The sequence below is a fragment of the Anopheles cruzii genome, chromosome 3 (genome assembly GCF_943734635.1).
Source record: "Anopheles cruzii chromosome 3, idAnoCruzAS_RS32_06, whole genome shotgun sequence".
NCBI classification, from domain to species: domain Eukaryota; kingdom Metazoa; phylum Arthropoda; class Insecta; order Diptera; family Culicidae; genus Anopheles; species Anopheles cruzii.
In genome coordinates, this window is record NC_069145.1 from 66,012,259 (window position 1) to 66,031,677 (window position 19,419).

Consider the following 19,419-nt stretch of genomic DNA (forward strand, 5'->3'; position numbering starts at 1 on the left):
AATAAAACTCGCGCTTACTAGTGCATCTTTCGTCTCGACATAGGCTTTCTTCTTTATTACAGTTCTTAAAACATAAGTTTGACAATAAAATGTTCCTGCTGCTTGATAAGCACCGTTTTTACTACAAACGAGTTCAGCAACAGGAGAAAATGTGAATTCACTGGTCAGAATCCCCTTTGTCGCCTGTGGACGGCGTCCAGATCAAACGCTCTTCATAGAAATCAATCACGAGCTGCGGACAGTGCATCCGGGCGTCCTTCGACATAACTAACTGCGCTTTGTCGTGATCCTTCCACTGCACTAAGAACAGCAGCGTATTATTAACCTCAGTTGCGCCCAGAATTCTCTCCGCAACGAAGCCTTTATCAAATCCCTTCACAATTTCTTCCGTGTCGGTTGTTTTGGATTTTGGCGATCTGGCTGAGCCATTGTCATCCCGCTCGTGCTCCTCATCGTCCGTGGCAGCATCAATGTTCTCTCCTTCCGAGTCGCCGTCCTTCTTCTTCCTGTTCGAGGTGGTGCCGGTCGATGTGCGATTTTCGCGCCTTTTCGGGTCTTTCTCCTTGCCGGATTCTTTTTTCGCTGCCTCCCGCGCCACCTCGAACGCTTTGATCAGCTCCGGGCAGTCGAGGTTCTCGCTCGGCTCCCAGCTATTAGAGTCTGATCCGTAGCCCTTCCATTTAAGCAGATATTCCACCTTCCCCTTTCTTTCACGGCGGTCCACGATTTTCTCTACCACAAACTCTTCCTCGCCGCTACTCTCGGATCTATCAGATGATGCGTTAACCGATTTCGGCTCGCGCCCACGGCCCATCTTCATTCACGAAACGGTTTGTTTTTCTAGGCGTCTGGAAAAAAGCAACTTGAGTCAACACATGTCTATAGAAGCGGCACCGTCGGAAGGCAGAGGAAGCCCGGCGGCTTCTGTTCTCCCGTATCTTTGTTGCCTCTACTTACGCGCTTATAAATCGATTCCGTGCTTCAAAATCACGGACAGGTTTGCCGCAACAATGGGCTTGCGAATAGCTTCGACACAGAGATAAATCACGGAGAGCGTTGTGTGGGGTGAAAAACAGAAAATGCGTCGATTCGAGTTTCTTTGCATCAATGGTGGCTTCGATAGAAAACTTACCGCGAGCAACGCGAAAATTCTATCCATTCTGTTTAAGGACCGTAGTTGAGAACTGTAAACGTTAATGTCAAAAAAAATCGTTAACACTAACGTTAGTAACAAACAGCGTTAGTAGCACCTGTATAATTGCGCAATATTGTGAATTAAACATTCATACAAATATTTAAAAAAGAGAATAACATTGCTGTTAAAGAATGCACAAAATTGTTTTAACATCCGAAAGCATTCTACTGTTGTAAGGTTCCGATTGTTGCAAGCCCTTCAGAAACGCTCAAATGTGTTGACAAAATGAAAAACACGGAGGCTAGAATTTTTCATATGTAGATTATAAAGATTTTTGAGCCTTATATTTAACGCAATGGTAAAAATTTACCGTATAAATGTCGTTAGTGTCAATCTAATAGTATTTATTTGATTTGCTTCTCTTTTCAATGCTTCAGAGGTACTAAACATGCACGGTACGCACTAATATCTTCTGTCGACCATACCCCTCAATTCTTTCTTACCACTTTCTGCATGTGGATCACACGAATAAAATCCGGGAATCAACTCAAAGCGCTTAAAATATTTGCAACCCACAATAGTTATCGTACGCTCTCGTGCGCATCGACCGTTCACCGTGAACTTGCCGCCGTTGCCGAACTGCATGACACACCGACTGGGGAAATGTGCAACATAATCAAACAAGAAACAGAACAACGCTTAAAGCTATGCCAAAGGCTCGTTATGGTACAGGAGACCGGAAGGTAGGAGGGTGTGTCTCTTAAGCGTTGGGCGTCGCATGTCCTCCACCGGGAACACTACCGCTAACACTGCTTTCGATTGGATCAAGATTGATCAGATTTGAGGCTACCGAGGAGGATGTGGACAACGGTGCTGTGGTCGACACAGCGGGCACCTCCGACGGTGGCAGACTAGCAGAGCTGGATGAGTGCCCTACGGTAGCTTCCACCTGTTTCGACGGGCCACTGGCAGCGACCGATGGTGGTGGAGGCAACGGTATTGCTGGCCGATCTATTGTCATAGGGAAACCGCGAAATGGCGGTAATCCTGCAAATTGCGGTTGACCTTGCTGATGATGGTGGCCGTGGTTATGGCCGTGACTGTGTCCATGGCCATGATGATGTTTTCCCGTGTTTTGCGGGAATGACTTGGGGACCGTGTTTTGGCGACTAGAGTCGGTCGTTTTGGATAGCCGTTCACTAAGGGCTTTCAGAGCGATTTGCCTAAAAAAACGGGGTTCGATCTGAGTCGTGTACACGAAAATACAAGAAATCGTGCGCTATTTACCTTCGTCGTTCCATATCGTGCGGGTCCACCCCGGGCAAGTGTACGTTGACCGATTGTAGCGAGGAAGAATTCGACTGCTGTGGACTTAAACGTTTCACAAGGCCGATGCGCAAACAGCACAGATAGAACGGATTAGCGATGACGGCAATCAGTGGCTGGAGTACATTCGGGAAGAAGCTCGCGAACCGGAAATTTTCGGCACTATCGCCCCGGGTACCGTTCGAATGTCGCTGATAGAACCTTAGGTACACCCAAGACACGTACAAGCCGGAGGCAAACATGGCAGGATAGGTACCGTCCAGCAGTCCACAGGCCCAGAGCAATATCGATGCTATTACCACCGTTAGTGGTACGTTCCTGAAATGTCAGATCATGCAGTGACCTTCTCCGGGACATTCAAACCACAGCACGGCACAATACCTGTTGGAGAATTTCCCAAGCGGTGTCCGGGCTATCAGATGGTCGGGCATTATTTGCGTGACGGCGACACTGATGGCTGTGAAAAGAAGTCGAATGTGAATGTTGTTTAGCATTTACGTCGTGGCAACCTGAGTACCTGCATTCATGCCAGCCAGTCCGTAGATACGAACGTTGAAAAGTATCTCGGCATCTTTGGTAATCATGGAGTAGAATAGATAGTAGAAGGTCGTCAGTATGGCCACTCCGGTGTTTGTGATGGCAAAGTAGTGCAGCATTTCCATCTGCCCCCAGGACGGCTCGATCAGCTTGCCACACAATCCGACCGTTACCAGGTCGACGAGCACTTCCCAGAAGTGTTGCTCGATGAAGAAGTAAGTGAAGATCGTCCATATCCAGAAGGTCGGGGGCATCAGAAAACCAGGCGTCACGCAAAGTAAGACAGAGATCCGCTCCGAGAACGAAATCACGTAGCCAACCAGCGTTGCGATGCAGATAAATTTTATCGACGTTGACGTACTACCCAGCAGCGCCGATAGCTGCTGCCGGATATACAGAGCGTTGTTGCTAGCCATTGCATGTGTTGATTGGACCAGCTGACTGCCGGTTGCGGTCGTCTACTTTGCGTAATCCGCACGCGTCCAGCGCAGAATTGGCCTGTGCTTTGTGCTTCACGGCAGAACGCTTCCTTGGAATCTCACATCTATGTCGTGTCAGCAGAAACAGCACCAGGCGGAGCTCGCTAGCAAGGATGAAATAATTCCCATACAAAACTTCCGCACAGCGAACGTGCTGGTGAAAAACAATATCACTTCCGGAAAGGTTTATGGCTTTGTTTTCTAGATTATTAAGAATATTTTATAGACTCGCCTCCCAGCAGGCAAACCAATGGGCTGTGTTTTCGTTTTGCAAGAACAGAAAATGGGAAAAATAAACCGTGATGACAGTTGGGCCGTCATCGGCGACTCCAGGGTGTGAGCGAGATGGCAAATCACTCTACGCTCCTCGCACGAACTGCTCGATCAGTAAATGCTCGAATGTTTAAAGCAGAAATACTGGTAAAATTGATTTGATCTTCTAACAATTTCCTAAATTGTAAGAAGCAAAAGCCATCTTGACTACATATTTAATTACAAAATTTTGTGGGATGACCATTATTTGAAATAATTCATGTATGGTAAGATTTTGCTGCTGGTTCCGATGAGCACTCGATGCGTTTTCGGTCGTTGGTTGCAGAAAGTATTTAATCAGTTGTTTCGCTTTACGTTGTGGGCGCTCATAAAAAAGCTCAAGTCATTTGACAAAAAAACATTCACTAAAAATCCACCACCGACCAGCAGCAAGCTGACCTAGTCCGTGGTTTCTTATCTTATCGGTCTACCGAGGAAACAATAAATACAACCGAAGCACCTTTGTATTGCTTAGCGAAAGAAAATGTGGTGCTGCGCAAGCTGTTCTTGCGGAACGAAATGGTTTTTATTTTCCATAGCTAAGAGCGACACACATATGCCAAGACGAAGAGCAATCGAATATTTCCGCAATTTATGATTTGAGTTGACGCAATTGAATTTCTGGCTTATTGGAGCGCCTCCTGTAAGCTAGAGAAGCGAAGAATGGCGCAGATTTAAAGTAAGATGACGATCAGCTGACGATGAACGATGGTTAATGTTATTATTGTTTGCATTATTGAGTGTAACTCGTGTCTCGATGGCCACAGCACCACGCCCTATAAAGCCGCATTCAGCCGGATTTTCCAACTGTTGTTTTTTGTGGCTCGTGTTTTCTTGAAGACATTGTGCGCGATCCGGTGTTGTAACGTGTAAGGTCAAAAGAATATGAATTGTCACGATTTTCAACCGGCTGTAGATTCATAGGAACTGGATCTTCGGTAAACTTCAGCTTCAAATGCGGCCGAGTGGCCGATTAGCTACATATTTTGTACAAAATATCTATAATAAAGTCTAGCAAATGTTATTATTGGCAATCGTATCCCTTACGATCCCTGGTTCGTATTTTGTGTACGAGTTTCATTCTCTGATAATACTCGTTTTATACCTTTGTTATACATTGACTAGCGAATTATCACCGTAGAATAGATTAACATACAAGCAATTTCTTTAAACGTTTTTTGGAAAAAACTAAAATAATCAAGAAACACTTCCTGTACCGAACCCATCACCCGTTTGGCAGCGGAGCAGTCATTAATCACTCCGATCCTTTCACCTCTCTACCACGGTGGTCTAACAGTTCGAACTGGTATTAAACTACGTATATCCTTGTTTCCTACATCCGTTATCACCTGCCGTAGCTCCCGTTGGGAACTGTTCACAAAAAATCAACTGTGCGTAAAGGAGAAGTATCGTAGAGCCTAGTGGCACTGGGGTTTTCTTCACAGCTTCGTGGCTCGATGACATCGGTCGTTGGGGAGCTGGGTACCGGCAAGGACCGTATTCCACGACCGACCATATCGGGGCATCAGGATTTCCCAGCACGACCGGACGGTGCGGGAAACACGATGTTTGTCGTGGAACGTTCCGAACCGGCGTCTGCGTCACCATCGTCGTCGTCTTCTTCGTCCTGATCGTCTGGCGATATCCTTATCGCTTGGTACCATTTATTTGTGAGATCAGCCATTTGGCTTTTACAATCGTGTAGCTCCTAGGGAACGAAAAGGATGGTCGACGTGATTTTTGTTTTGCAACGAGCTTCGCGCCGAGCATTTACCTGATGCGTAAAGCGGCGCGTAAAGAAGGGTGTGAAAAACTTTCGATCCCATCGGGCGAACCCGCCAATGCGGGACTGCGTGAAGCTGACCTCTTCTTCCTCTGTTAGCTCGGACAGGTGCTCGGAATCGATGGCCTGCCCCCATTCGCGCGTTTTACTCAGCGACAGTGCCTTCTCTTTGCGCTTGCGACCGGCACGACCAGCCCGAGACGATCGTTTCACTTTCTTCCCGCCCTGCAGATATTTCATAAGCGGCATTGTCGAGCCACCGAAGAACAGTGTCGTAAAAAGAACGATGATAAGCGTTGTGGTGATGACGACGTGCCGTGACTCCTCGGTGGAGAACTGCATGTGCAGCGACAGGGCGTACGAAATGGCGCCACGCAACCCCGAGAACCACATGATAAACGCCATGCGGTTGGTGATCTTGTGCTCGCGGAATCGATTGACCAACCACGCCAGAGGAAAGATGTTGCAAGCCCGGCCGAGCAAACACAGCACGATCGCCCAGATGACGAATGATAGCTCGCAGCGGTGCTTGAAGGAGAAAATGGCCAGCCCGAGGTACGCGAACACGCACGTTTCGGCGATGAAGGCGAGCGTACGCATCGTTTGCTGCATAGTGATTTGCGTAACCGTCGAAAGATTGAAGTGCGTGTAGTGCGACATCACGATGCCACAGAACAGGATCGCCATGATTCCGGACAGATGAATGCCCTCGGCGAGCACATACGGAGCATACGTGAAAACTAGCATCAGACCGAACTCCAGCGACGGATGCTTGCGTAGATCGACGTGCTTCAGGAGCAGGGCGCTCATTAGCGCAAACACCACGCCGATGCCAGCAGACGCAAAAAACATCATGCAGAAAGTGTTGAGCGCGGAGAAGATGGATTCGCCCGCGTTGGTGCCGGGATCGGACACCATCGGCATGACCGTGGTCGTGAGCACGATTGAGATGGCATCATTCAGGATCGACTCCCCGAATACCAGCATGTTCAGCACCGGATCCGCGTCGAGTGCGTGGAAAATGGCCACCGTAGCCACCGGATCGACGGCCGAAATGAGCGAACCGAAGGCGAACGATTCGACAAAGTTCAACCGGTACGCAACCTCGGCCAGTCCGAGCAGATAAACGCCCGATCCGATGACGAGCGCCGAGATGGTGGTCCCGATGATTGCGAAAACGAGGATTGAGCCAATGTTTTGAAAAAAGTTTCCCTTGTGCAGGTTATAACCGGACTCGAAGATGATCGGTGGCAGCAGGACCAGAAAGAACGCGGTCGGGGAGAACACTTCCTCGCGCTCCCAGTTGGCAATGTGCTTGACGGAGGACACGCTCAGTATAAGCCCGATTAGTGCACCCAGAAATACGACCACGATACTTTCCGGAAGGTACTGGAATCCGGTCTGAAGCATCATGTGGATCAGCAGGATGCCCAGCGCGATGACGCACAGTACGAAAAATATCGACATCGAGCTGTAATGTTCCTGCTCGACGGCACTTTTTTCGGGCGACATAGTGACCGATGCCGTCGTCGTGGTGCTGTTCGCGTTGATCGTGCTTGCGTTTGTCGCACTAGCCGCCGGTACAGCTCCCGCCGCCGCTGGGTTTGTTGTGGTTCCATTTCCGGTCCCTGGCACGTGTGCGATAGAAGAGGATGACGAAACTGCGCCACCAGCTGGTAGCGCGCCTAGGTTTGTTGTTTGCGATGGATGCGACGAATCGTTCGCTTTCGTTGGTGCAGTTGTGGGGCCAGTCTGCGCCACCACGGCAGACCGATTCACGTTCACGTCCGAGGCAACGTTATAGAACGCGGTGAACAGGAATGCACAAATCACGAGAAAGTATATCCCGGCCGTTTTCATCGTGTCCTTGAGAGATTGAGTCATAGTACGACGACAATGGACGGTGAGTGCCGAACTCTGTCGGCGGCGCAATCAAGGCTACGCTGGCCTTGGTGATTCTTCCTCCCCTCACTACTTTCCGTTCGCGTTCTGATTGCCGATAAGATGCGCTGTTTTACTTCACACGTCGCATGGAATGTTCGCGAGGTTCTTGCTGAACCGTGCCATTCCGTTCCGGCGGAGGACGGAAAAATAATTAGTTGAATCAGCAGCTTCACATTCACCCAACCGCACGACTAACCCACGACTTAACTACTAACTACCGACACGCACTCTCTCGCGGAGGTGGCGCATATTTTGATTCTGAAATACCCCCGTTTTGTGTTCTCCCCGCGCGAATGATGCAAGTTTGCCGCAAGCACTAGCGAAAGAGCGAGGCAGGGAGAGAAAGAGAGCGAGCACCAAACGTCAAAAGGATAAACATTGTCACCGAGCGAGCGAGCGAGCTTCCCGTTTAAAAGTTCGCCCAAAAACCATCGTTGAACGAGACTGGATTACTGTGATATTTTTGGCTTAAGATGTAGATTCCATTTCCTAAACTAACGTCCAAAAATAGTGTGCCACTATTTTGGTGTGACATTGAGAACTTGTGTTTTTTTATTTGCATTTACCGGCAACGCACGAGTTACGGTCGGCGATGGGCAAAATTTACATCTCAAAAGCCCGGCCGTGTTTGCGATTGCTTTGTGATCCCATGCTGGTGCCCGGCCGGTTTGAACACGGCACAAAGATCCCTTATCTCTGATCGTACGATTCGAAAGACCCAACGGAAACACGGGGACTTCCCGAAAGCAAGCAATGTGCTCGCGCTGGCGTGCCTTTTGCTGAATTGCGCCACACTTTCTTGATGTTTTGCCACCCGTCTCTTTCGCTACCGCGGTCGGTGGTTCTTCTGTGGCTGGGGTCAAGCTTGTTTTCGATAAGATTCAAATGGGCGGGAAAAAAGGGACCGGCCGAGAACGAAAATAGCAAGAAACGATGAAAAACGGTTTTGCCAACCGATGGTCAATCATCGCCAAGGGGCCCAAGCGGCCGGCGGGGTGGCTCGGAAACGGAGCACGGCAGCTTATTTTGAATTCGAATCATCCCAGCACAGAGTTCCTTATCAAGCACGCGACGCCAGCGGGTTATGACTGGCAGAACTGGCAGGGAAGGCCGGGTTATAAAATATGCCAACATCTGTTGCCGGACGATTAGTTGGAGTGAATTCGTCGAGTGTTGTGCATCTGTTTGGTGTCGGTGTTCTCGGTTGCTCTCAAATTTTTCAGTACGAATCACTTGGTGAGCCGCGTGTTGTGCTTTGATCTAGATCACTCAAAAGTGGCGAAGAAGTGACTTCCACCGATGACGACTCGAAATGCATGCGAACTGTCAAAATTCGTTCGGATCGGCATCCGTGGACGTCGCTCGAACGACCGTGCGGGGGTTTGCTCGCGAGAACCAGCGCTCGGGTCGTTCTCTTTTCCACAAAACATCGAGAAGTGAAGACGGGCCTTACGCGGGATCCCGAGTGCGTTGCTTTACTGACGATAGAAATTTTGCTTCCCGACTAAAAATAGCCCCCTGTTCTAGCGCATTAGTTACTGCATACCCGAATCTAACCTTTCGAAGCAATAAATATAATCCGATCGGTTTCCTCGCAGCAATCGCAAAGTGCAACAGCTCCCCCAGCAGTGAAGCAGCAGGCGGTGAAAAGTGCATCATACGGCGCCGACAAACCGACAACGGCGGTGCAGTGTTTAGAGGGAAGGAAAATAGTGAAAAGTGTTAGTGTCTGCTGATAAATCGTGCAAGCAAGCCTCGAAACCCGCAGAATGCCGCAGTCAAAGAGCAATGGATTCGCTGCCGCGAACGGCCACAGTGGCTACGAGATGGAGGACGGATGTTCCTTCCTGTTCACGTCCGAATCGGTCGGCGAAGGACATCCCGGTAAGTAGCACAACCACGCCTCGTGTTTTGTCCCGGGAAATGACCGGAAAAAGATGTCCGATGCGAAGACAGCCAGCCAGACAGACAGCCATGCAATCGTCTCGTGGTGTGAGCACTGTGCTCCGCTCATGGTTCTTTATTTTTAGGTTAGGTTTGCGCTAGGAACGCACCGCGCGTTTCATGCGGTCTGAAAAGAGGCCGCGCGCGTGTTGTCTGCAGATGTAGCGCACATCGACCGACACATTCTTTTAGCATAGCTAGTTGATCGTCATGTGGACTTTGAAAAGTAAAATGATCCCCCCACAGGTAGCCGACTGCCATTGGAGCCATTGGCGTAGCTGTAGGATACGCTGCGCACGGCTGGGCGTTTTCCACTTTTTACATATATTACGCAATTGTATGTAGCATCATTGCGTCAGATGAGCGAAAAGGGAACGAGAGAAAATTCCCGTATTTCGGTTCTTGATCGAACCACGGCCTGGAAGCAGCGAAGCTTTTTCCGACAAGTACAACGCCCCAACTGGAGTTTTTGCGTAGGGAGAATCAGTGTGTTATTGATTTTTCGAAGCCCTCTGGTCAAGCAGAATTTGGCCAACCTTGAATCATGCCGAGCAATTTCACAATGCCATAAAAAGGCGCGGTTTGTGGTTAATCAGAATGACTGATTGCCAATATCAAATGTTCCACATTATATATTGGGGCGATACTGTGAAAACACGTGGAGTTGCGTTCTGCAGCCCCCGACTAAGAAACCCACGGCCGGAGACGGACGGACCGGTGGCGGAGGAACAACGTGCGCACAAACACTATAGCAATCGCACGAAACAGACCAGACGCACGACGACCTTCTGCTTGGTTCGAACTGCGGAATTGCGTGTTTTTCGTATGAGCGGGGGCCGACGCACACCGCAGGACCGAGCAATCGATGGCATGATTGTTCTCTCCCTTATCGAAACAACAAAACAGTGACGTCGTATGCGCCCGTCAAACGCGCACTCTGCAGCCGGCGTCGGGACGTCCGCTTGCTTGTGTGCGTGTGTGAAGCACATTCGGTTACTATGGTCGCGACGGGAGCCGTCGTCCGATCGGGCGAATGTTTATATTTTTTTTGCTTTCGCTCACGGCTGCTGTGTTTGCACAGGTTGTGTTGCCATTTGGGATTTTGTTGTTTTAAGATGCCCCGTTGTCAATGTTTTCTTGTTTGTTCATCTTTTACGCGAGGTAAAATGTTCGTTTTGAAAATTTTGTTCTTTGCCGACCAATGAAAAATTATGGAAGATCGAACGGAAAGGTCTCCAGGTTCCAGTAACTCTATCTGGTCTCTTTGGGACCTTTAAGCAATTGAGTAATAAACAACAAAATAGAATGATTTTGAATATTACCTCCACTAACATTAATTGTTGTGCTTTGTTCTACAGATAAAATGTGCGACCAGATTAGTGATGCAATCCTAGATGCACACTTGCAACAGGACCCCAACGCAAAAGTGGCCTGTGGTAGGTTCCAATTAACACTTACAGGGGCATTCATCCGTTAACGTACTACTAATCTTTTTACCATCACAGAAACTATTTCAAAGACTGGCATGATTTTGCTGTGCGGAGAAATTACATCAAAAGCTGTAATTGACTATCAGCGCGTGGTGCGTGAAACGGTACAACACATCGGCTATGACGACTCCTCAAAAGGTATGGTACATCGGATAGTGAATTGAAAAAAAAAGAACGGAGCAGTTCCTGAGCTTCCCTGGCAAGTTGACGCAGTTGGCGTTTCGAAATCCCCGGACGATCCACGATAAACAGCCCCCTTGCGGAAGAGATTGGCAATAATCGTTGGTTTTTTCGACTTTTCGTGGTTGAATGACACTTTCCGATGGTTTTTGTCCAATTGGATGGTCTATTACATTAACGAAACTTAAATTCTGCGTCTGTCAATGTGTTTCTAACTCGATTTCCGTCTCATGCAGGATTCGATTATCGTACGCTAAATTTGCTGGTTGCAATCGAACAGCAATCGGAAAACATTGCCCAGGGAGTACACGTTGATCGCGATGAAGACAGTGTTGGTGCCGGCGATCAGGTACGATCGATGAATCTGCATACCGGCAAAACTCTTTTCACGGGTAGTAGTTTTGCCCGCCTGTGCCGTTGCTTGATGTATTGCGAATGAAGAATTATTGTCGTGCCGTCTTTTTTTTTTTGTTAAGTTCAGGTGCGAATCATTGGTACAAGAACCATTGCTAGTGTGGACCTACAAAACTACCACCACTCATCGCTCATCGTTAATTACTGTACACGAAAAACATAACAGTTTGAGAGATCATTCCTTAAAGCTAATATTCTGGAGGCTCTCATATTGCCTACGTGACTACTAATCGCATGAAAATGAAGACAATGCAAGATAAACAGACAGATGGTCATATTTGTTTTCCCGTCGACAAGGGACATGTTTTTCTGGGATCGATCGAGCAATCTTGCACAAGTTGTGCCCGTTCGTAAGCCTTCCACATTAACCCAATTGGGGTTTTAATGATTAGTGATTACTTAGTTACATCGTACAGATACTGATAATCTCGCTAGAATATGAGCAGAAAACTATTACTAAGACATTTGCATGATTAGCTTAGTGACAGACTATTTTAGTTAGAGTTAGCGGTCAGGGTCATTGGGATAGAGTTGTATAGATTATTCACTATGACACGACTGATAGTACGTACATTTCATTAAATCTAACGTCAATGACCACGCCGGGTTCGACCACATCAGGAGTCACCAACGAAATTGTAACGCGGAAACACTTCATAGTCGTAACACGTTCATCCATCTGAGGTTGCTAGAGGCAATGGAATGAGCGGGCATTTTTTAGTTCCAGCGTCTGAAGCGCTGCGCAAGTTTAGTAGGCCTTCAGTTATTTCTAGTGCGTGTTGCTATGATGAATGCATGACAAAGGAGGTCAAAGGAGACTAGTGTCTTGTCGTCTTGCTCGAGGGGAAGATTTTCCTGGGAAACTCATTAACGCGCCGATTCCTGTGTACTGTTTCTTTGCTCACCGATTCCAGCTATTGACTCTGAAAGTCTGAAATGCCCATTATGAACGATAATTACGAATATTCCATCATTTCTATCTCTCTTTGCATGTGTCGAACAAAACGTTCGCAATACGTGTAACTATCGGGTATCGAACTGAATCTCATCTATAATGAATTTCATGATCACTCCGAAAACAAATCAAACAAAAATGAAACGTGTAAATCCGGCGAATGATTTGCGTCCATCATCGGATGTGGGGATGCTACCGACGGCGACATTTCACGTAGGATTTGATTATAAGACCTGTAACGTGCTCCTCGCATTGGACCAGCAGTCACCGAACATTGCAGCCGGTGTGCATGTGAACCGTCCGGAAGAGGAAGTCGGTGCCGGCGACCAGGTTAGCTCGAAAAGTATAATGTTTTGGCGTACCGTATTCTTTCGAGTTGTAATATTTATGTGCTTTCTTCATTAGATTCTTCAGTAATTTGAGCTAATTTGTTAATACTTTGTAATACTGGTTTAATGGCTATCTTTCTAATGGCTTATGGCTATTTTTTAATGGGTTTAATTGGCCAGTTTCGAACGCACGCATGTCATGACTTTCAGCGCACCATTCGCCAGGAAATTTATTGTTACGATTTGATTACCTTAAAAATGCGATCAACCACCAATAAATTGTTTCACATATTGGTGTAACATTTTGCCAAAAATTAGAGATGGATTACATTCAACTCGCCTACATTCGCTTTTACGCCTACAAATCATTCCCTAATAACGTAGCTGTAGTTCTTCGATAAATACGCTTCATAACTGTGTCATTGGTTTAAATACTAGAAATACATGTAAGATCATACCATATCTAATCGCTTTCCCCTATCACTGTGCCAGTTGGGTTCTATCAGTGTTCGTTTGCTTTTCGTCTTATTGCTATTTTATTAATTGCGTAGTGAGTTTGTTCAAAACAAACAACCGTGTGACGTCTTGATGAATGATGAGTTATCAGGTTTATTATTTTGACCATTTCGAGGGATGGATGCGATCAACAAACCACCGAGTGAGAGCCTCAAAATTCAAAAACTCGTCAAAACATTCTTCCCCTTTCCCCATTGACGATGAGATGACCCACGGGTCTCACCTTTGATGTAACCGTTAATTCGCCGAAACGGACGGTGGTCCCAAAAGAGGCAACTGATTCGTCGTCATCCGACAAAACTCGCGATAAGAACTGCTTCGAGGCAACCGAACTCTTGACACGTTCTAGAGCGTTCGGGGCACCTAGTGAAGCAAAAGGTTGATTTTGTGTTAGTAGATGGGCTTTCAGTGTTGGCGCTCTGCTATCCTTGGAGGCAGGTGTCAATGGCCGCAAAAGTTATGTCATTCATGTTTTCGATGATAAGAACCCGTCGATCGCTAACTCACACATTGGCTTCCTGTTGGCTTTATGTTATTCTAAATGTTATGTTTATTTGTGGCTTTTGCTTTGCTTCCGCATGATTTGTGTTGCTGATGATGATCGTTTGTGTTTCTTCGCTAATATAGATGTTATTCTGTTTATCTAGGGACTTATGTTTGGTTACGCTACCGATGAAACGGAAGAATGCATGCCATTGACGGTGGTGCTGGCTCACCGATTGAACGAGAAAATCGCCGAGCTTCGCCGTAGTGGAGAGTTCTGGTGGGCCCGTCCAGACTCCAAGACTCAGGTCACGGCAGAGTATATCTTTGAATCGGGAGCGTGCGTTCCGCAGCGCGTCCACACGGTAGTGGTCTCGCTGCAGCACTCGGACAAGATTACCCTCGAGGAGCTGCGCAAGGAAATCATGGAGAAGGTCATTAAGGACGTGATTCCATCCAAGTACCTTGATGCAAACACGATTGTGCACATCAACCCGTGCGGGCTGTTCATTATCGGTGGTCCTCAGGGTGATGCTGGGTTGACTGGACGCAAGATCATCGTCGACACATACGGAGGTTGGGGTGCTCACGGCGGTGGTGCATTCTCGGGCAAGGACTTCACCAAAGTAGACCGTTCGGCAGCCTACGCGGCGCGCTGGGTTGCGAAGTCCCTGGTGAAGGCTGGTATCTGTCGCCGGTGCATGGTGCAGGTAGCTTATGCTATCGGGTTGGCCGAACCATTGTCGATTACAGTATTTGACTACGGCACCTCGAAGTACAGACAGAAGGAACTGCTGAAGATCGTCTCCAATAATTTCGATCTGCGTCCGGGCAAGATCGTCAAGGACCTGAAGCTCCGCACGCCGTTCTACCAGCGTACCAGCACGTATGGACACTTTGGACGAGCAGGATTCCCGTGGGAGGAACCGAAGGAGCTGGTCCTGGAATGATTGAGCTCGAACGCGGTTCCTGTGACCGCCGCAGATGCCGCTCACTGTTCTCCTGCTGGCACTGCCGCCGTATCGACAAAGAAACCTACGGCGACTGCTGACGAGTCGGAGTCGATGAGCGTTGCTAAAAAGCCGAAACTAGATGTATAAAGGCTACACAGGGCCTGCGGTTGGTTTCGCTATTGTAACATTTATTCTGTGGTAACTTACGCGCCAGCAACGATAGGGTTTTGTAAGGGTTTTATTCTTTCATTCTTTCAAACAAACACTACACGATTCAGGATAGGGGGTGCCTCAAAAAAATGGCGGCACTCAGCAGTGAACGTAGAGCACAATGGAGATCTACGAAATGCAACGCAACTTCTACATAAGCCCCTTACACGAGTGGCCCGTCTTGCACTGTCGCTTGTGTGTCTTAGTGTTTTTTTTTTGCTAGAAATTTACTACGTTGCCAGCGTTGATCATCGTACAATTACTTTTTCAGCTGACACATCGTCTCCAGCATTATGCGATGCAGTGAGTCAGACCAGCAAGTAAATGCAGATAGAAATTTACGAGTATATTGTAAGAAGAGGTAGGAAAAGAGATGTACGAGGACCAGTTCGCTGAACTCGAGCAGAGCTAGACCATCCAGTTGGCCACAGTAGGACACCGTTTCAGATCAAAGTGCGCAGCCGGAATACCATCTCCGGGAATTTTGCCTGCTGCAAAACTTGTTGTGCGGTGCAAAAAAAATTGCGCTCCCCTCCCGATGCCACTAAACGGAGGAGAGACAGACACATGCTTGTGCTCCATGGCTAATAATATTTCACCGACGATTGCATCGAATATGAGATGGTGAAAGCAACGATCGACGTTGATGGAGTAGTTAGTAAGGGAATCGTGAAATGGTGCTATCCGTGGAGCAGCATTTAGGCACACTAGGACACTGCATTGAATTTGGACCGTTATGGCCCGAGAGAATAGGTTGACCAATAATTCAATCGAGATGTGTTACTTTGTTTCGGTTGCCATGCTATACTATAGCGTTCAATTTCCCTAGTCCAACGTAGAAAGCTTTAATTGGCAGTAGAAGATAGATAAAATGGAATCCAACAGGTGCTTGTTTCAGGAATCGACGATTCCTGGAACAATGAAAATGGATTGGACGCAGAAGACAACAGTCACAAGTGACCTGTGCTGATTATCTGTGTTAAGCATGTAATTCCAATTTATAGCAAATGCTACACCTACCGTACTGCCACTAACTGTTACGAATCGACAGGAATGTACTATCTTCACATTATACAAATGAACTGGGAAAGGTACGGTCACTTGAAACTACGCATCATTCGTGGTGCTTCGGTCCACGAATGCCAGGTGGCTTTAGGATGTACAATCCATACCGCTGACATTGCAATAGTTACGAAACTCTACCCCGTTCGTTGGTCGGTGGAGAAAGATTATTTTTAATATGGAATTTTTTTAATTACGAAAACGAAAACAGATTAACGAAAAACTAGCCAAGCCCCCGTCGATGGTTCAATTAGCTGAAGCGTTCCAAATTCAAAGCAGTTTCATTTTTTTCGCACTTCAGCACACGTTTTGTGTTGTGTTTACGAAAAGGATTTTAATTGTGGAAAAGAGCTTTTTCGAAAATACTCCGGTCCGCTGGGTGGTCGAAGGGTGCTCATCGGTACGCCAGAAAAAAGCAGAAAAACGTAACAAAAAAGGACAAAAAAATAATGAAACGATATAATTATGCTAGTAAACGTAAGCACACTATATAGCTGCACACTCTAGGAAAACACGGCATCAATTGCTTAAACTGTTTTGTGTTCCGTTCACGGTGCCGCAAAGCTTCTCTCGTCGAACGAGACAGTAAGACTTCATGCCCTATATTGCCATATCGTCATCAAATGAAAAGATGACCGCGTAACACATAATATGTTACAAAGAGCCACTTTCCCATTGAAAATAGAGTCCTCGAAATTCGCAGCTACACACTGTTGGAACTACAAACAACTGACCATTCGGCTGTATCGTTCGCGGATGTATAGCATGAACGGAGAACTACAATCACACACTGCACGTACAAGTACATTAGTTTAGAGAGACTTTAAGGGCAAGGAAAGTGTAAGTGTAAAACTAGAAAATGTACCGAGACACGCTCTGCCGAGTAATGCGACGTCCAACATAAAAAGATAGTTTATAAGTAAGAGATGAATCATGATAAAGCGGTATAAAAGTTTTGGAATAGACTTTCTAAGTTTCGCTGTACCGATTGGTTCTAATGAAGAAAATAATTAAAATATTCTTATTCTGTCAACCCTAGCCGAAATGTGTGTTATTTTGTGTATGCGTATTATTATAACGAAAGAAAGATGAATTTACAGGGACATTTCAGTATAAACGAGCATTTCCCACAATCAATGTTTTTCTCGACATTTGGCCGAATGTGCGCCACAATTGTTTCCTAGACTCGTAGTCCTAGCAGCTCTGAGCGTTGGAAGAGCAGAGTTGCCGAGGCAGTGTTTTTAAATGTACTGGACAGAAAAGTGGAACTGCCGAGGGTTTGTGCCGGCCGGGATATTAAGCACCAAATACTCGGGCTCATTGGACAAAACCCTGTACAAACCTGAATTACGACTATGAATTGTGGCAAATAACGATCAAATCAAACGATTTTCGATCAACGGCGACAAAATAGCTCGAGCTTTCAGGTCGGTATAATCAAGTTAAGCATGAATCATGTCGGTATAATCATGACAGCTGAGCTAACGTTTGTTTACATCTACATGCCTTGCCTGTGTAAATAACCTCACTCTAATCGTTCTCAACAACCGGCGACCTAAAACCAAACAAAACGCAGCAGCGATAGAATGGATTACGCAAAGTGCGTGGATATGGTGCAGGCATATCAAGTGCCGACTTCCTACCAGCCTCCGCAGTCGCTTGAAGAACTGGCCAAAAGCACGGACTATCCGAACACAAACTCCACGCAGTATCAGTTAACGGAGCCGGCGAAACGGCGCGATGGCCAGCTGCTGCCCTTTTTCGATCTGTTGACCGTGAATGCCGCGGGCCACGTTATCATCGCCGGAAACGATTACAAGTCTCGTCGCTGGGCCGGAAGCTTATGTGGATGGGAGTCGGTGGACGATATAGGCCACGAGGACAGGGTGTCCTTTGGGCGTCAGTGCGAAGGTTTTGTAACGGCAATGAGCTACACGAAGGATGACATGTTGGTAGGAATGATAACTCCGAATGGCGGTAGGTTACTGTTCCTAATTTCGTTCTCTGTTTTAGTTTGCTGTCGCTAGCGATCGAGGAGCGATCGAACTTTGGTCGACCGGAAACGCCCTGCATGGCCCCGGTTACTCGTTGTATCAGGTGGATCACAGACACGAGCACATCGGAGCCGTCACCGCGATGGACATATTCCGAGGCACGGACCGCACGGTGATCTCTGGTTCGACCGACGGTTGCCTGAAGTTGTGGGATTATGGTGAGGGAGATCTTCACTCCAGTCGAACGATGCATTGCGCGCACACGGGACCGATTACGGAAGTAGCGACCGATACAAACCGATCGTCGTTGGCTGTCACCTGTTCACAAGATCGGTCCGCTCTTCAATGGGACTTTCGGGAACTAAAACCAGCGACGGCCCTTTACGAAGGACACGACGCAGCTTTCAGTACTATTTGCTGGGCAGATGAAGCAAACTGGAACCAGCTAGTAGCAGTCGGGGATGAAGCGGGACGCGTGCACTTTATCGACGTCCGGCAGCCGAACATGTTTCTTGAAACAATCGACTGCTTTGACCGAAAGATACAACGAATCTCATTCCACGGGTAAACCATAATGCAATGTACATGAATTTCCGTATCGTTACTCCTTTTATCTACTTCAGGAAACGGTTCGCTGTGCTTGCCAACGCACCGGAAGCAAAGTTTTACGATGAACATTCCAAGGAAATTCACGTGGAGCGCAGTGCCTCGAATTACGTGCGAGATATTGCGTGGGATCAACGCTACACCGACAAAACTGTCTGTACGCTTATCGGATGGGACAGCTACGTTCAGAAAGTGACTATCGACGTCTAAATAAAGATGTGTAGCAATTATACTGCTTTGCCATTATAAACTACAGTATCGACCAGTCGATTTCGCTATCGATCATCCGAAGAATCGCAACAGAAAATAGCTATAAAAAGTAAATAACAAGAAATAAGCTTTTGAGTAATAACTACTCTTGTATCGATTCTTTCAAGGTGCGGATGGCTTTCCTTTTCTGTTGGTCAGAATAGTGTTCTGAGATTCCCATTCTTATTGATTCTTAGTTTCTCATTCTTTTCGTTTCGTTCATCGGCCCGTTACGTAGCTGTGGCTATTTCATGTATCTGGTCAGCGGGCAAGAAATCAACACATCTCAGTTTATAAATCATCCAACAGCTTTATTTGTTTACCAATAAAGAACATTTACATTACGGACTAAACGGAAGCCAAATTGTTGAACAACAGCGTTTAATCTGCCAAGTGTTTGAAGCGTTCAAGCTTTTTTATGTGCGTTTTCTTACCGCATCCACCGGAGAAAATGTATCACTTCCCTGGGAATGCTGAACGTTGGCAGCCGTCGTATACATCATCATCTAGCGCTAATT

At 47.1% G+C, this 19,419-nt stretch overlaps 5 protein-coding genes across 9 annotated transcripts; 2 read left to right on the forward strand and 3 right to left on the reverse strand.

Moving 5' to 3' along the window:
• Positions 1-33: 33 nt before the first annotated feature.
• LOC128272329 (chromobox protein homolog 3-like) lies at positions 34-1,105 on the reverse strand. Its single transcript, XM_053010117.1, has 2 exons — positions 958-1,105; positions 34-848 (listed from the first exon to the last, which is right to left on the reverse strand). The coding sequence occupies exon 2, from the start codon at positions 818-820 to the stop codon at positions 158-160; it is 663 nt and encodes a 220-aa protein (XP_052866077.1). The 5' UTR covers positions 821-848; positions 958-1,105; the 3' UTR covers positions 34-157.
• A 431-nt stretch (positions 1,106-1,536) lies between these two features.
• On the reverse strand, positions 1,537-3,735 carry LOC128272295 (transmembrane protein 115). Its single transcript, XM_053010074.1, has 4 exons — positions 2,979-3,735; positions 2,843-2,918; positions 2,423-2,779; positions 1,537-2,358 (listed from the first exon to the last, which is right to left on the reverse strand). Exons 1-4 carry the CDS (start codon positions 3,412-3,414, stop codon positions 1,896-1,898), a joined length of 1,332 nt encoding a protein of 443 aa, XP_052866034.1. The 5' UTR covers positions 3,415-3,735; the 3' UTR covers positions 1,537-1,895.
• Positions 3,736-4,380: 645 nt separating this feature from the next.
• On the reverse strand, positions 4,381-7,718 carry LOC128271720 (sodium/hydrogen exchanger 8). Its single transcript, XM_053009341.1, has 2 exons — positions 5,564-7,718; positions 4,381-5,497 (listed from the first exon to the last, which is right to left on the reverse strand). Exons 1-2 carry the CDS (start codon positions 7,454-7,456, stop codon positions 5,315-5,317), a joined length of 2,076 nt encoding a protein of 691 aa, XP_052865301.1. The 5' UTR covers positions 7,457-7,718; the 3' UTR covers positions 4,381-5,314.
• A 954-nt stretch (positions 7,719-8,672) lies between these two features.
• LOC128273211 (S-adenosylmethionine synthase) lies at positions 8,673-16,225 on the forward strand. Of its 5 annotated transcripts, none has more exons than XM_053011142.1 (6): positions 8,673-8,752; positions 9,115-9,400; positions 10,819-10,896; positions 10,966-11,088; positions 12,717-12,829; positions 13,992-16,225. In XM_053011142.1, exons 2-6 carry the CDS (start codon positions 9,286-9,288, stop codon positions 14,775-14,777), a joined length of 1,215 nt encoding a protein of 404 aa, XP_052867102.1. In that variant the 5' UTR covers positions 8,673-8,752; positions 9,115-9,285; the 3' UTR covers positions 14,778-16,225. The 5 variants fall into 5 exon arrangements, with proteins under 5 accessions (XP_052867102.1, XP_052867101.1, XP_052867103.1 ...); XM_053011141.1 differs by lacking the exon at positions 8,673-8,752 and adding an exon at positions 8,939-8,981; XM_053011143.1 differs by lacking the exon at positions 8,673-8,752 and adding an exon at positions 11,367-11,479 and having other exon boundaries at positions 8,945-9,400; positions 13,992-14,132.
• Positions 16,226-17,614: 1,389 nt separating this feature from the next.
• Positions 17,615-18,862, forward strand: LOC128273213 (protein valois). The gene is made up of 3 exons (XM_053011146.1): positions 17,615-18,004; positions 18,066-18,610; positions 18,670-18,862. Exons 1-3 carry the CDS (start codon positions 17,639-17,641, stop codon positions 18,860-18,862), a joined length of 1,104 nt encoding a protein of 367 aa, XP_052867106.1. The 5' UTR covers positions 17,615-17,638.
• The last annotated feature ends 557 nt before the right edge of the window (positions 18,863-19,419 follow it).

Bases quoted from the DNA above. Each gene is read 5' to 3' on its own strand.
- LOC128271720 (XM_053009341.1), bottom strand. From the start codon at position 7,456: ATGACTCAATCTCTCAAGGACACGATGAAAACGGCCGGGATATACTTT. The intron at 5,498-5,563 runs GTAAATGCTCGG...TTCGTTCCCTAG, and splicing joins CGCGCCGCTTTACGCATCAG to GAGCTACACGATTGTAAAAG.
- LOC128273211 (XM_053011142.1), top strand. From the start codon at position 9,286: ATGCCGCAGTCAAAGAGCAATGGATTCGCTGCCGCGAACGGCCACAGT. The intron at 9,401-10,818 runs GTAAGTAGCACA...TTTGTTCTACAG, and splicing joins GGTCGGCGAAGGACATCCCG to ATAAAATGTGCGACCAGATT. The intron at 11,089-12,716 runs GTATGGTACATC...CATTTCACGTAG, and splicing joins CTATGACGACTCCTCAAAAG to GATTTGATTATAAGACCTGT.
- LOC128273213 (XM_053011146.1), top strand. From the start codon at position 17,639: ATGGATTACGCAAAGTGCGTGGATATGGTGCAGGCATATCAAGTGCCG. The intron at 18,005-18,065 runs GTAGGAATGATA...TCTCTGTTTTAG, and splicing joins ACACGAAGGATGACATGTTG to TTTGCTGTCGCTAGCGATCG. The intron at 18,611-18,669 runs GTAAACCATAAT...TATCTACTTCAG, and splicing joins CAACGAATCTCATTCCACGG to GAAACGGTTCGCTGTGCTTG.
- LOC128272329 (XM_053010117.1), bottom strand. From the start codon at position 820: ATGAAGATGGGCCGTGGGCGCGAGCCGAAATCGGTTAACGCATCATCT.
- LOC128272295 (XM_053010074.1), bottom strand. From the start codon at position 3,414: ATGGCTAGCAACAACGCTCTGTATATCCGGCAGCAGCTATCGGCGCTG. The intron at 2,780-2,842 runs GTATTGTGCCGT...CTGACATTTCAG, and splicing joins CTTGGGAAATTCTCCAACAG to GAACGTACCACTAACGGTGG. The intron at 2,359-2,422 runs GTAAATAGCGCA...CCGTTTTTTTAG, and splicing joins CACGATATGGAACGACGAAG to GCAAATCGCTCTGAAAGCCC.